At 38.3% G+C, this 12,716-nt stretch overlaps 1 protein-coding gene across 1 annotated transcript in view; it reads left to right on the top strand.

Annotated features, from left to right (window-relative positions):
- The window catches only part of faf1 (Fas (TNFRSF6) associated factor 1), a 68,585-nt gene that overhangs the window by 33,065 nt on the left and 22,804 nt on the right, over nt 1–12,716 (top strand). Inside the window, exons 9-13 of the mRNA XM_055058351.1 lie at nt 2,702–2,797; nt 2,899–3,022; nt 3,113–3,176; nt 3,290–3,371; nt 10,636–10,790. Coding sequence (XP_054914326.1) covers nt 2,702–2,797; nt 2,899–3,022; nt 3,113–3,176; nt 3,290–3,371; nt 10,636–10,790 — 521 coding nt within the window. The remainder of the gene's footprint in view (nt 1–2,701; nt 2,798–2,898; nt 3,023–3,112; nt 3,177–3,289; nt 3,372–10,635; nt 10,791–12,716) is intronic.

Genomic DNA, 12,716 nt, shown 5'->3' on the forward strand with positions numbered 1-12,716 from the left:
CTTAGCCATTCTTGATTTAATTTTCTACTGATCAATAGAAATGGGAAACAGAAACTGACACTATTTTTGGTTTGTTGTTTAAATATTGTAATGGTTCTTGTCAATGAGCTTCATACAAGAAAACTGCTCACCAGGATATTATTCTGTCACTGACACCATGGGTAATACTTGTTTTTCTGTATATTATGCTTCTTTTTTTTATTATGGTCAGTGCACATCAGTCAATATTAGAAGTGGTTTCAGAGATTTTCTTAAGACCCCAGAAAATTGGTTGCTTGCTTCTCCAGAATCATTGTCATAATGTAAACTTTCTTAGTTTAGCTTAAAAAAACGATACGTGAACAACTTGGGTGGTTGGAAATTACTATGCATGTGGATCTCAACTTTATTTTTTATATTACAGTGTTTGTATATGTATTCCAGGATTTAAAATTTCTGTGGGGGGGAAAGGAAGTGAGTCAACCTCAGTCAAAATGATAGGATATTATTTAGTTCTTTTGAAAGAACTAAGTCAGCTGGCTCAAACATTTTAAAATGTTTCTCTTGCTGCTGACTTGCTTTCCAACTCTCAGGAGATCAACCAGTGTGACAGACATGACAGAAAGCAGGGAACTTTGGCAAATATGTCGTATTTATCTGTGCAATTTAAACAGCGGAACATCTGGGTCCGTGTTGCATTCAAGGTCTGATGGCTACACTGATCTCTCCTATTGTAGAAGTTGAGGGCGGCATGGGCAGTTGGTCCAATTCAGAGAAAAGCTCTGTTCAGCCTGTTTGGTCCTTTTCAGATTCAATTGGCGTTGCATGTAATCGTCTCTTGATTCAACCGTGTCCAGCTGGTCTTTGTGTGTCTTTGCACCTGACAATAGAGCGGATCACAGGACCTCTGCAGGGGACGCTCAGCTTCTGTGTCTCCCTTATCACACTCAGCTTGGCTGGTCTACGGCTCCGCTGTGGTTTAGAGGTGCACTCTCCCAGAAAAGTCTTTACATCTGGTCTTTCTGATGGACTCCTAACAAATAGTGCATCAGTGAAAATATATTGTTACTTTACGGTGTAGTATCTCTGCAATCAAGAACACATGCACAGACAATCACAAATCCTACTTTCAGGTGTCACTGTTGATTAAAAACAAATATTTCTTCACTACCAGAAAATCTTGATATGAAGATACTTTCTTTGGTTTTAAAAATTGCAAAGTTTCTTTATTCTTTCTTCCTGAAACCTGCTTGGCTATACTGTTGTCGTCCCGGGAGGGCAAACCAAGAGACACTAGCTGTAATGAGTCCCTGCTGAACGCCAACATTTTCAATGCCGGCTTCTGGTCTGGGAGCTAATTAGTCAGTTGCTCCTTTTCTACAGACACAGAACCTTGTTGGCGGCTATTGCAGGTGCACAGAAACCACAGCATAGGTCCTCATTATGGTGGAAAGCATGCTTTTGATTTAATGCCATGAAAAACGTGATGGCAAGGTCTGAATTTATGGATTGTGTTTGGAAATATTCCTACTGCTTGAAACTTTTCAGATTTTATGTGAAAACCGCAAACATTTATCCATTCTCTATGCATTTAACTGGATCAGTGCGGTAAAATGACAAAAAGTGAAGCTTTTTTTGTCTTACAAATAAAAACCTTTGATAAAATCTTCTGTACCCGGTTGTCTTGGAAGTCATCCATTTAAAAAATGGTCAATTTAATCTCAACATAAATGCAGCTGTTCTGTCAACCCCATCGTCATGTTTTGTTGGTTTTCTGTGTGCTGCGGTGCTCAAGCGATGACATTTTCTTGCCAATTTTACCATCGCTTCTTTGTGTAACGACAATAAAATAAGTGTAAATAGAGTAATCATTAGTCAGATCATGGGTAGGGTATGAAATGATTCAGTATTCTGAGGCATTTTCCTAAACTGACAGGACAGGCAGGGGGAGTAATAACCAAACAAAAGAAGTAACTCTGGAGGAGCTGCAGAAATCTACACCTCAGGTAGGAACAGCCATCAGCTGGATTGCCCAGACTTGTACACAAATCTGACATTTTGTGGAGAAAGAGCAAGAAGTCATTATTGAAAAAATAAACAAAAAACAAACAGTTTCACCTAAAGCATGTAGGGGAAGCGACTAACATGGAGAAAGGTGCTTTACTCAGTTAAGATTGGAATTTTTGGCTTAAATTCCAAAAATTATCTTTTGCAAAAGACTAACACTGAAAAATAATTAATTGGACATCTTCCTCACTGTAAAATATGGTGTGGGCAGCATTGTGCTGTTGGAATGCTTTTCTTTTCAACAAGACACTGGTAAGGTGGTCACAGTTGATAGAAAGAAGAAGACGGAAGTGGGACAGGTTTCCCCTCCAGCAGGACATGGACTCTAAAATGTGTGCCGAGCTTTAGTAATCAAAGACAAGTTTCAGATGATCCAACTGGATCGTAAAACTACAACCAGAGCTACAATGAAATGGTTTAGATGACCCAATTAAATACCAGCCTAAATCCAGGAGATGATCAAGGAAAATTTTGAAAATTGATAGTCAAAGACGTCAAAGCATCTCCCGCCAGCCTGACTGAATTGGAGTTATCCTCACCACACTTTTCAGATACTTCTGCAATTTTTATAATTTTGGTTCATTTGCTCAGATTAAGCCGGTTAATTGATCTGTGAAAATAATGGTGCTCCTTTGTCCATGTTCCCTGCTTTTAGATGACATTAGCTCTCTCTGGAATCAGCTACCCATGCCATCACCTCAGTGTTTGTCGAAGATCTTCACCAGCCAACGCCCAGGAACCCACAGAAGAAGTAAGTCAACAGAAAAGATCCAGCCCGGTCCTCACCTCTCTTGATTACTCCACCAGTAGTGCATGCAGGTTAACTAACATTTAAAAACTGAATGTTTACAGTGCACAGATGTTCATATGATCAGTGACAGCGAGGGGGACGATTTTGAAGATGCGTCAGAGTTTGGTGTGGATGATTCGGAAATGTTTGGAATGGGCACAACAGGCTGTCGGAAATCACCTATGAGTACGTATAGAAAAATTGTTTAAAAATACTTATTAGGCACGTATTACAGCTGGTTAGACAGATTAATTAATTTTTGTTTTCATCTTGCAGTGCCAGAAAACAGTGAGAACGAAGCGGATGCCTTACTTCACTTTACTGCCGAATTTTCTTCAAGGTGGGCATCTTGTGAAGTGATGTTACGAAGAACTGATCTAACCAAGAACCGAGCCTTCATTGTTGTGATGTCCAACCCAACTGATGAACTATTGTTTGTCTTGTGTGTCACAGATATGGAGAGACCCACCCAATGTTCTATATTGGGTCTTTGGAGGCAGCGTCTCAAGAGGCCTTCTACGGCAAAGCCAGAGATGTAAGTGAGCTGTTCTACTGTTCAGACCTCTTAGGAACAATTGTAATTTAAGGCGATACAGTGTTTGGTTATGTTGGACATGGAGTGTCCCTCAGCACTGATGTCATTCTTACTTCCTGTGGTCTCGTACCAAGGTTATTGAGAAGTTATCTTTACTTGAAATAACACAGAGCAGGATATTATTCATTCTACATCCATCAGGGGATGTACAGCTTAACTCATTTCTTTACTTTTGTTACTGAGCTCATGGGAACTTAAAGCTTAACAGTCATTGTTATAACTAACGTCTGGACATAGCTGACTGTGTCTTTTACAAACCACAGCAGAGCTTTAGTAAATTATTTTATAAATGTTTTGTAATTTGAGTGATGTTGAAAGTGTTACTTTGTCACAAAATTATGACATGATCACCACCGTTAGTTTCTGACCTGGCGTGAAAACAATGTACTAACACTGTAGTATATTGCTAGAAAAGTGGGGGGGGAAGCAAAAAGACAAAACTCTAAACAAGAAATAAAAACAAGGTAGTTTTCTGGTTAGTCATAAATGCTAGTGGCCATGTTGAATTTTAATTATAACAAATCTTGCATAAGATTAAAAGTTCACAAATTCTGGAGAAAAACTTCCTCACTGTTTCTCCATAGTCTGAATTTAAAATTTAAATTATAAGAGCTATAATTTTAAATAATTTTTTTGGGTGTAGAAGCAAGTTGTTTTTGCTCCCAGGGCTAAAGAGTTTCTCAAGAAAATTATATCATGCTCTTTTTATTTCTCCTACGAATTTTGGAGCAGACGAAATAATCCAGAATTTGTCTTTTTATCTTCACACATTTCAGTCTATTTTTGCTTCTGTTGGCGCTTGCATTATATTAAATATATACAGACAAATAAAAACCCCTTAAATTAATATTTTTATAATCTTAGTAAATTGATATAAACCATTTTTTTTAAACAAAAGGTTGTCTGATAAACTCAATATGGCAACATATTTAATACAAATCTGAATAACTAAACATGTTAAGATACATAACACACAGAACTCATAGGAGCTCCATTATTAATTTCGAAGCAGAATGTTTGACGGCTGTCCACACCTTTTTTTTTTCTCCACATAATGCAACATTTATTTGATTTTACCAGAAGTTGCATTAACTTTTCAACCTGAAAGTTGAGCCTTTGTTTTTGCTGCCTTCTTTCCCATCTTGTTTTTCCGCCTTTTTTCTTTTTAAGGATGCCTGTATCAACTGACAGCTTGTGTGGATTACGGCCTTATTAGACTGAGAGGACACAGGAACATGTTTAGGGAAAAGGGAGGGTTCACATCGTCAGGCACACAAAGAGCGATGGCGATAAAGATGACCGTGATGGTGCATTATTAAGAACATGTGAAATAAGAGAACGAGGCCAAAATGTCTGCTGGAAATGAGTCAGATGGTGAGGATGTGAGTTTGGAGGATGAAAGATGGAAAGAGAGAGAAATAAACAGAGAAAGTAAGACAACATTTGGCATCCTGCCTTTTTCCCAGCTGATTCCTGCTTCTAAGCCAGCACAATATGGCTGATGTCTCTGGTGTTCGCGCGCTCTGCATCATTGTGCTCTGTGCAGCAAAGGGGCAAGCAGCATTTATTTTCACAGTATTTTCTGAGTTTCATTCAGCCTGCCAACTGTGTTGTGTTTAAAACGGTTTATCGATGGTGTTTATGTGCAAGACAGTTTCCGAAAAACTGAAGCAATTCTGCTTCTGTCTTGTTTTGTCAGCCTGGACAACAGGCCAACACATGCTCATTTGAATGTTTTCATTACATCGTCTAGTGTCTCCAAATTACACAATTTCTTCATCTTATCGATTCAGCTACGTCATCGTTTGCTTCCATTTAATCCAGGTTTTTTGTAATCATGGGAGAAAAGCCTCCTTCATTAAGAGGATATTAGAAAAGGGCAGATCTGGCTGAAGAGAGACAACTTCTTGCTTTATAAACAGAGGAATCAGTCTCAGTCGCTCATAGCCTGGGAGAGGCTAATCACTAAGCAAAACACTACATTTGATGAAGTGTTTCTGAAGGTGTGTGTTGGGGCACTGTTGAGATAGACTCAATCCATCCTTAATGAAAATGCTTTGGGCTGCAGAGCTGAGCTGAGCTGAGCTGAACTCTCTCGGGGATTGATGGTTAGTCGGCGCGCACAGAGTGATAGGCCACCCATCACTAACGGCGATCCTCGCTAAATCCCCATCAATGCAGTGGTTAATCACTCTAACCCCGCTCTCCTTCGCTCCTCTCTCCTGTCTGCCACACACAAAGACACATAAAAATTCATAGCCATGAAGAAGAGGGAGGTTCGGGGATTTATCTCTGCCAAGTATCCACTTCAGATCCCAGCGATCACCTTGAGGACTTGAGAGGAAACGGCAGCAGTCAGGCGGAGCAGAAATATGGATGTTACGCGTCCTTATATTCATCAGACGGCGAAGTGAAAAACCAAACCACAGCACTAAACTGTTGACTGTATACGAAAAAGCAGATTAATGAAATTATCGTAAATATAAGCTTTTTATCTTTCATTATTGCACGTGGAGGGATTTTTATATTCCATAAGATGCAACATGGAAATATTACTGATTATATAAATTATATTATATCAATAAGTTAACCTGCACATTTTTTTCCACCTTCTGACTTTTGTCCATCATCACAACATTGCTGAGCTCTAGCATCTCTGCCTGCATTACTATATCAGGCCTGGGCATCATAGACAGCAAAAATCAACCCAGCAGGCAAAATGCATGGAACTTGAAATATAATGGCTAAAAATTGCATCCAAAGACTCCTTTGAAACGTGATATTGCACTGAAGAAAGGGATGTCGTTTTGCTCTAATCCAATTCAACTAATTCTTTCATTGCAGGGAAGAGAAATGGTTCTGATTGATGTTCTACTTGGCATTAAGTGCTGTTAGTTCATTTAAGGTTCTTATGTGTATTTAAAATAATCCTTTTTTTTTATATCAGTCACAGATTTAGTCAACATTAGAGTTGTTGGTATGCATCTCAGAATTGACAAAAAGAGGCCAAATTTCAACATAAATACCAAAAATACAACCTCAAAATAATAACATTGACAACGTAAATCTTATCAATGTTAAAGAGCTAGTTATTGTCATTTTTAAATGATTTACCGCTGGATGATATTGTTCAAATACTGGTTGGCCAATATCCTAGCGGACAGCAAAACATGGTGAGTGGGGAGGCAGGTATTTATTTATGTATTGCTCCTAGATTAAACAGGTCAACAAACAATAAATGTCTCATCAAATTAAAAGTTGTAGGTATTAAAAAAATCCTCCTGTAAATACAGCTCTGAATCACACAAGTGTCAGGAAAAATATAGGGCTCAGCACTTTGGTAGCAACTTTACAGCAGCAATTTCGATAAAAGAACAATATCAGCTGGTATTTTGGTTTCATTAATATCAGCTTTCTCTCTAGTGTGGAGCGCCCCGGCAGCCAAGATTGTGTTGAATAATTTGTGGTATATAGAGGGAGATATTAGTTTTTCTGTCATTTTTCATGCACAGTGTATTTTCTTGTTTTTTTGAAAAGGGCACTGTGTGGGTATGTATACGTAATAATGAAAGTTAGTAGTGTAGACGAGAGGAAATCCAGACAGGTTTCACACCAAGTTTTAATGTACCATGGAAAAAATGGAGTTTCCCTCACCATTAGTTTTCAGAATAGCTCAGTGGGAAACATTTTCATCTGCTAAGCAGTGGTTTTTTTAATTACACACTGTTTTTTGTTTGAATTTATTCAGGTTTATAATTAGGGATATTAAGAAAATATGCTATTAAAGTAAAGCAAATATTTCTAGATGTTTCTTCCAACATTCTTCCATCATTATGTTTTCCATCACCTATCAGAAACGTTGTTTGCTGAAGCATGTTACTTTTTTCTTAGTTTGTTTGAAGTCTCTATTAAGTTAAAGTGAAGTTGACAAATGAGGTCAAACACAGAATTAGGTGATAATTTTATGCTACTTTCTTCACAACCACTCAAACTACGAAGGGAACATCGAACTGAAAAGTGACAATAGGAAACACAGTTTGAGTTTATTTTTTTAATACTCGTCTGTGACATTTTGTCTAGGAATTATTTGTCTACCTTCTAGTTTTAGAGGGTAGATAATATCATGGCTCTATTCAAGTAGCTCAATCCCTTCATATAATCTTAACAAAAATATTCATGAATACTACCTTTTTTGTCATCGACCAGCCCTATAATTTCTAATATAATTGGGAGTAAAATGGGTTTAGAATGCTATTTTTGTGGTTTTTAAATATGTTAAAACCCTGTTTAATAGCAGAGCTGTGTGACATTGGCTGCTCTCTCTCACACATAATGTCTCTGCATGCAATATAAAATAAATAATGACTGAAGGCAGAAAGCCTTGTTAAGGCACTGTATTGTTAAAATGAATATAACAAATTTGAATACAACAAATTTGAAGTTGGACACAACATAAAAACTTAATACTTCTGTATTTTAAAGTGTACGAAAAGATGCAGAACTATAAGTATAAATGACTTAGTGAGATGTATGGTGATTGTTTTAGTTGGATTTGCATTAATACCTGTTGCCCATAACCTGCTCTAGTAGATCTCCCAAGATGAAGATTGAGACAACTATGTGATACATTATACCTTTTGAGAAAATCATTATAAAGATGATTAAATGTTCAATTTATCCATAAAGTACAACAGTATTGAAATTAGTTATTCAGTATTGGCAGCTTCATAAAATCAGAGGTCAGTCTTTGGTCTGAAATGAACTTTTTGGTGCAGAATCTTTTTAATGTAATATCTGAAAGGATGGTGGCGGATAACCAACCTGCTACCATTTCTCCTAGACCTGATGTAGCTGATGTCTCTGTTGTGCTCTGAGCAAATGTTTTACATTGAGATGATATTGTAGTTTTGAAGTTTTTAATTTTGCCCTGGGCATCTTCTTCACAACTGACCTCCAGGTGCCTTACTGTCCCCTACTAGCTGGAGATTGTTCATGTTTTACCAGTGACGTTAGTTTTCAGTCTACAGTCATATTTTTAATTTTTTTATCTTGCTAAATATCGGTATTACTCTATTTTTATTGATGTACGTTGTCTGAGGAGGATTTTATTTGAATGTCATTGCAATTTTGTCGGAAGTGAAAAAGGCCTACCTCCTACCTACCTAAACACATAGACTTTTGAATTGTGTGATAAAGTTGTTTGGTTTAATAAACAGGCTTAGAAAGGATCATTTTTAATGAATTTTCTTCAGATTAGTTTTTGAAAGGATGAAATTTAAATTATGCACATAGATCTAAGCATGATCAACTCCGTACTGTGTGAAATCTTTGGTCACTCGCTCTCACAAAGTGAGCTTAGATTGCGTTGAACAGGTGTGAGGAAGGGCTATGGGGTCGCTATCTCGCTCAGGTTGGACCTAGTAATTTAGCTGAACGGAGGGATTTGCTCCTCCCTGCTAAGTCAGGCGACACAAAAGATCTCACTTTGAAAGTGGAGAGGGAACAGAGGGGTATGGACAGTTTAACTGAGATGAAGGAGTTCAGTTGGCCAAAATGCCTACTTTGATTAGTCTTTACACTTGGTCTAATTGAGCATGCATGTTTGTGAGCATAAATCCTTTGCCTGTGGCTTCAAACTTAAATTCAGGTTGGGACACCAGTATTCGAGTGTGTATCAGGTTCTTTTTTCCCCTTCCTCTCTGGTTGTAAAACTCTCACTATCCTCAGACTCATTCCTCCCTCTAGTCTGAATTTGCTTGTCTTCTCAGCATGAGTGTTTAATCTTTTCAGGCTGGTGAATCGGCCCAGTGAATGAGTCCCCAGGTCCTTCTCTCTAGGAGCCCTGGAGATTATTCTAAAGCACTAATCGTTGAGCAAACACAGCAGTGCTCTCCCATTCCCATTCTGCACAGGCCACAGTATAGCACAACTTCTTCTTTCTCTTCTCTTCACATCTTACGCCCTGTGTAGATTTCGTTGCTTTCTGGCGCACGTAGCCTAGATTACTGCTCCTGAGAAACAGGCCCCTTAACTCCCACCATCGCAGCCCTGCTTAAAATGAACCAGGCACAGATTGAGAGTTGTTCTTGTTTGTTCTTTTATACGGCGCAAAGTGACATGTAATTTAAAGAGCATTATTTCCAACATTGTCCCCTCAAACCCTTTACGTTTGTGGGTGTGTTTGTTTTTTAATTAGATTGTCAGAAGGGAAAATCTAGCGGGCTTATACGTTGGTGTCAATATCCTCGGATTTGGAGCTTCGTCAATATTGTCTGGCCTTGCTGCTACTAACCTGAGCAGGCTGCTGGCATTTGGTATAAAATAAATAGAGTGATTTGTCTGTTTTGTTTTTGCTATATCTGCCTCGCATCCAAGAGAAGTTTTATTTACACCGCTTTAAACTTGATTGTGTCTGCTATTTGCTGTTTTTGTCGGCTGTGCCCTTGTTATGAGCTGCTCAAATCTCTTCACCTAATTGTCTTTAATGTCGATTCATGTTCCCTCGCTGTCTCTTCAATATGGAGGTACCCTTGTGTGGTGAAACGATGGCAAATAATAGAGAGATGCACCAGTTGACCATAGATTATGAGGGAGTAATATTTTTTTGATCAGTAATCAGCAGGTGTGACACTGTTCAGCACATTCAAACTAATAAATTTCTGCCATTTTCTGTCTATAAATCTGTGATGCACTTTTGGTTGAGTGTAACAGAGGTTCTAAAAATGAGAGACATGCATTATATGCATAAATGAGATTAATGTGTTTCTTCATTAATTTTCTCTTGGAGTCAAACATGGCATGATTGTAAGTATTATGTGACATGTCTGTTTTTGAACTGGTCAAAATCAGCCCAATCACTGCATCTCAAGACTTAAAAAAAAATTCAGAACTCTGTGTCATTCGGTTTTGTTATAATATATCCAATTTGATTTTATTGTCTAAATGGCAATTATTTTCTTTGTTTTTATGCTAGTTAAATATTGTTATTTCAGAGTATTAGTTTTAGTTGCTTTTTACAAATGATTAGAAAAAAAAATCTCTGCTGCCCATTCTAAAAATGAATCTTCTTCCAAATTAGAAAAACAAAAGGAGTCTCATATCACTTAGGCAAATACCCTGAAGGCTTACAGGATACAGTTGGCTGATATTTTTGTCTTTTTCTGCCTCTAATTTCTTTCCTTTCCTTTTTTTTTCTCTCTTGCAGAGAAAGCTGTTGGCCATCTACCTCCACAATGACGACAGCGTCCTCAGCAACGTCTTTTGTTCCCAAATGATGTGTGCTGACTCTATCGTCTCCTACCTGAGCCAGAACTTCATCACATGGGCCTGGGATGTCACTAAAGAAGCTAACAAAGCCAGGTACAGCGTCAGAATACTCTTTGTTTCCACGGCTATGGCTTCTCCACTCAGTAGAATTAATGCCACATATGCATTTTCTGTTTAAAGGTGATATAATTAATTTTCATTGATTTACTTGATTCATTTAATTTGAAAAATGTTGCATAAAAGATCTTAGTTTTGGAATTGTAATGAAAGTTTAAAAAGTTCATGCATTTTCTGTAAGCTTCATAGCATAGCTTCCTTTATGTTCAATCGCGCGCATTATAAATGTCAAGGCCAAACGATAAGAACGTATAAAAACCCAGTGGTTTTAAAGATCAGTAAAAGTAATGCCTCCAGCAAACAATCAGATAATATGCCAGGCTAGTCGTAAATTGAAGCCTCTTTCCAAAACTTAAGGGGAGCTACAAGCTGTGATTAAATAAAATCCTGATTTCGCTCCAGTGGTCCTGCCACTGATGTATCTGATGGAAACTCAAGTCTTAGACTTGGACTCTAAACACTTAATCAAAACCAAAATTGGAGTCTTGACTTGGACTCATGACCAATCTCTTTCTCTCTGCTGATCAGGGGTGAAAGTTGCCTTCCACCTTATTGACAGACCATCGCTCTGATGGGAACACACACGTTGTCAAAGTCAGATGATGTGTTTCGCTAATCAAGGATGTTTGAGTATCGGTAGTGGCTTCCAATGTTCATGTTTTAATTGCTGCTTCAAAATAATGACCACACTTGTTCTCTTGTTGGACTGAATTGTAAATGTTGAGCTGTACAACTGCTGGCTGCACCAGGAACTTTTGGGAATAATAAATCATGAACTGTTGATGAAACATCAGGTGTGACAAAACGTGCAATAGAAATTGGTTAAGATGTCTTCACCAGTTTCACTCTCTCTTCAGCTTCATTCTGTGTTTTGAAGCTTGGAGGTTGCACGCTAACAAAAGGCGTTGTGTTTGCACGGCGAGGCCCCTGATTGGGCATTTTGACTGAGCTGTCTGAATAGAGGGTCAGTGGGAGATGAAGGACTCCTTTGGAATCCAAACATCTCTATCACTGCACTCATCCTGAAAGTCCAAACTTCTGTGCCCTGTTTTAGTAAAGTGCTGTTCGGCTTTTGTTTTCAAATCTTTTTTTTTTTTTGTATTAGACAGTAGATTGTTTTTTTGAATGCATCGTTTTTCTATTTCTCTTATTTATTTCTTTGGTCTAACATTCCCCCTCTGTCCCCTAAACTTGCTGAGTTAAGCCTGCCCTCTGGTAGTAGCCACTTAAGAAAGACTCGCACCCTGACCTTTTCCCTCCATTATTTCTTTTAAGGAAACTCCCTCCTTCCTTCATTCCGCTCTCCTTTCTCTCCGATTGGCCTCCTTTGCTTTTTGCCCCAGCTGAGCCTTTTTATCGCACATTAAAAGAGAGGCAACATCTGGAGCTTTTCAAGGCACACAGCTAGTCGCAGCTTTGCCGCTAACGCATGCATGCACTTGTGCAGGCTAACCCGCTCACAAATGCACGGCTGCTCTGCATTCTCACGCTCTCTGGCTGATCCGGACTGACTGGTGATTGGCATTAGTCACACAGCCTGTTAGAAAGGTATCCTAATTGTGAGTGATAAACCTGCTGATACTGGAATGTGTTATTCTTCACAGGCTTCCTTGGCAAATGATTAATTATGCATAAAAGCGGGGCTGGTGATTGGATGCCGGAGTTTTTTCAGAAATGTGGGAAAAGAATTGTACAGTCAGTATTCTGTCTCACGGGGCCTGGCAAACACTATAACACACCATTTAAGGTTTTCACAGTTTGTCACGATACTGCCACAAACCCCAAAACCATTTTTTATTTTGTAAAATAGAACTAATCAAAGTAGTTCATAATTGTGAAAGGAAACTAAAATAATAAATGGGTTTCCAACATCTTTAATAAAACTGTGAAAAATCTGACATG

This window comes from Poeciliopsis prolifica, unplaced genomic scaffold (assembly GCF_027474105.1).
Source record: "Poeciliopsis prolifica strain line A6 unplaced genomic scaffold, Auburn_PproV2 SCAFFOLD002, whole genome shotgun sequence".
In the NCBI taxonomy this organism is placed as follows: domain Eukaryota; kingdom Metazoa; phylum Chordata; class Actinopteri; order Cyprinodontiformes; family Poeciliidae; genus Poeciliopsis; species Poeciliopsis prolifica.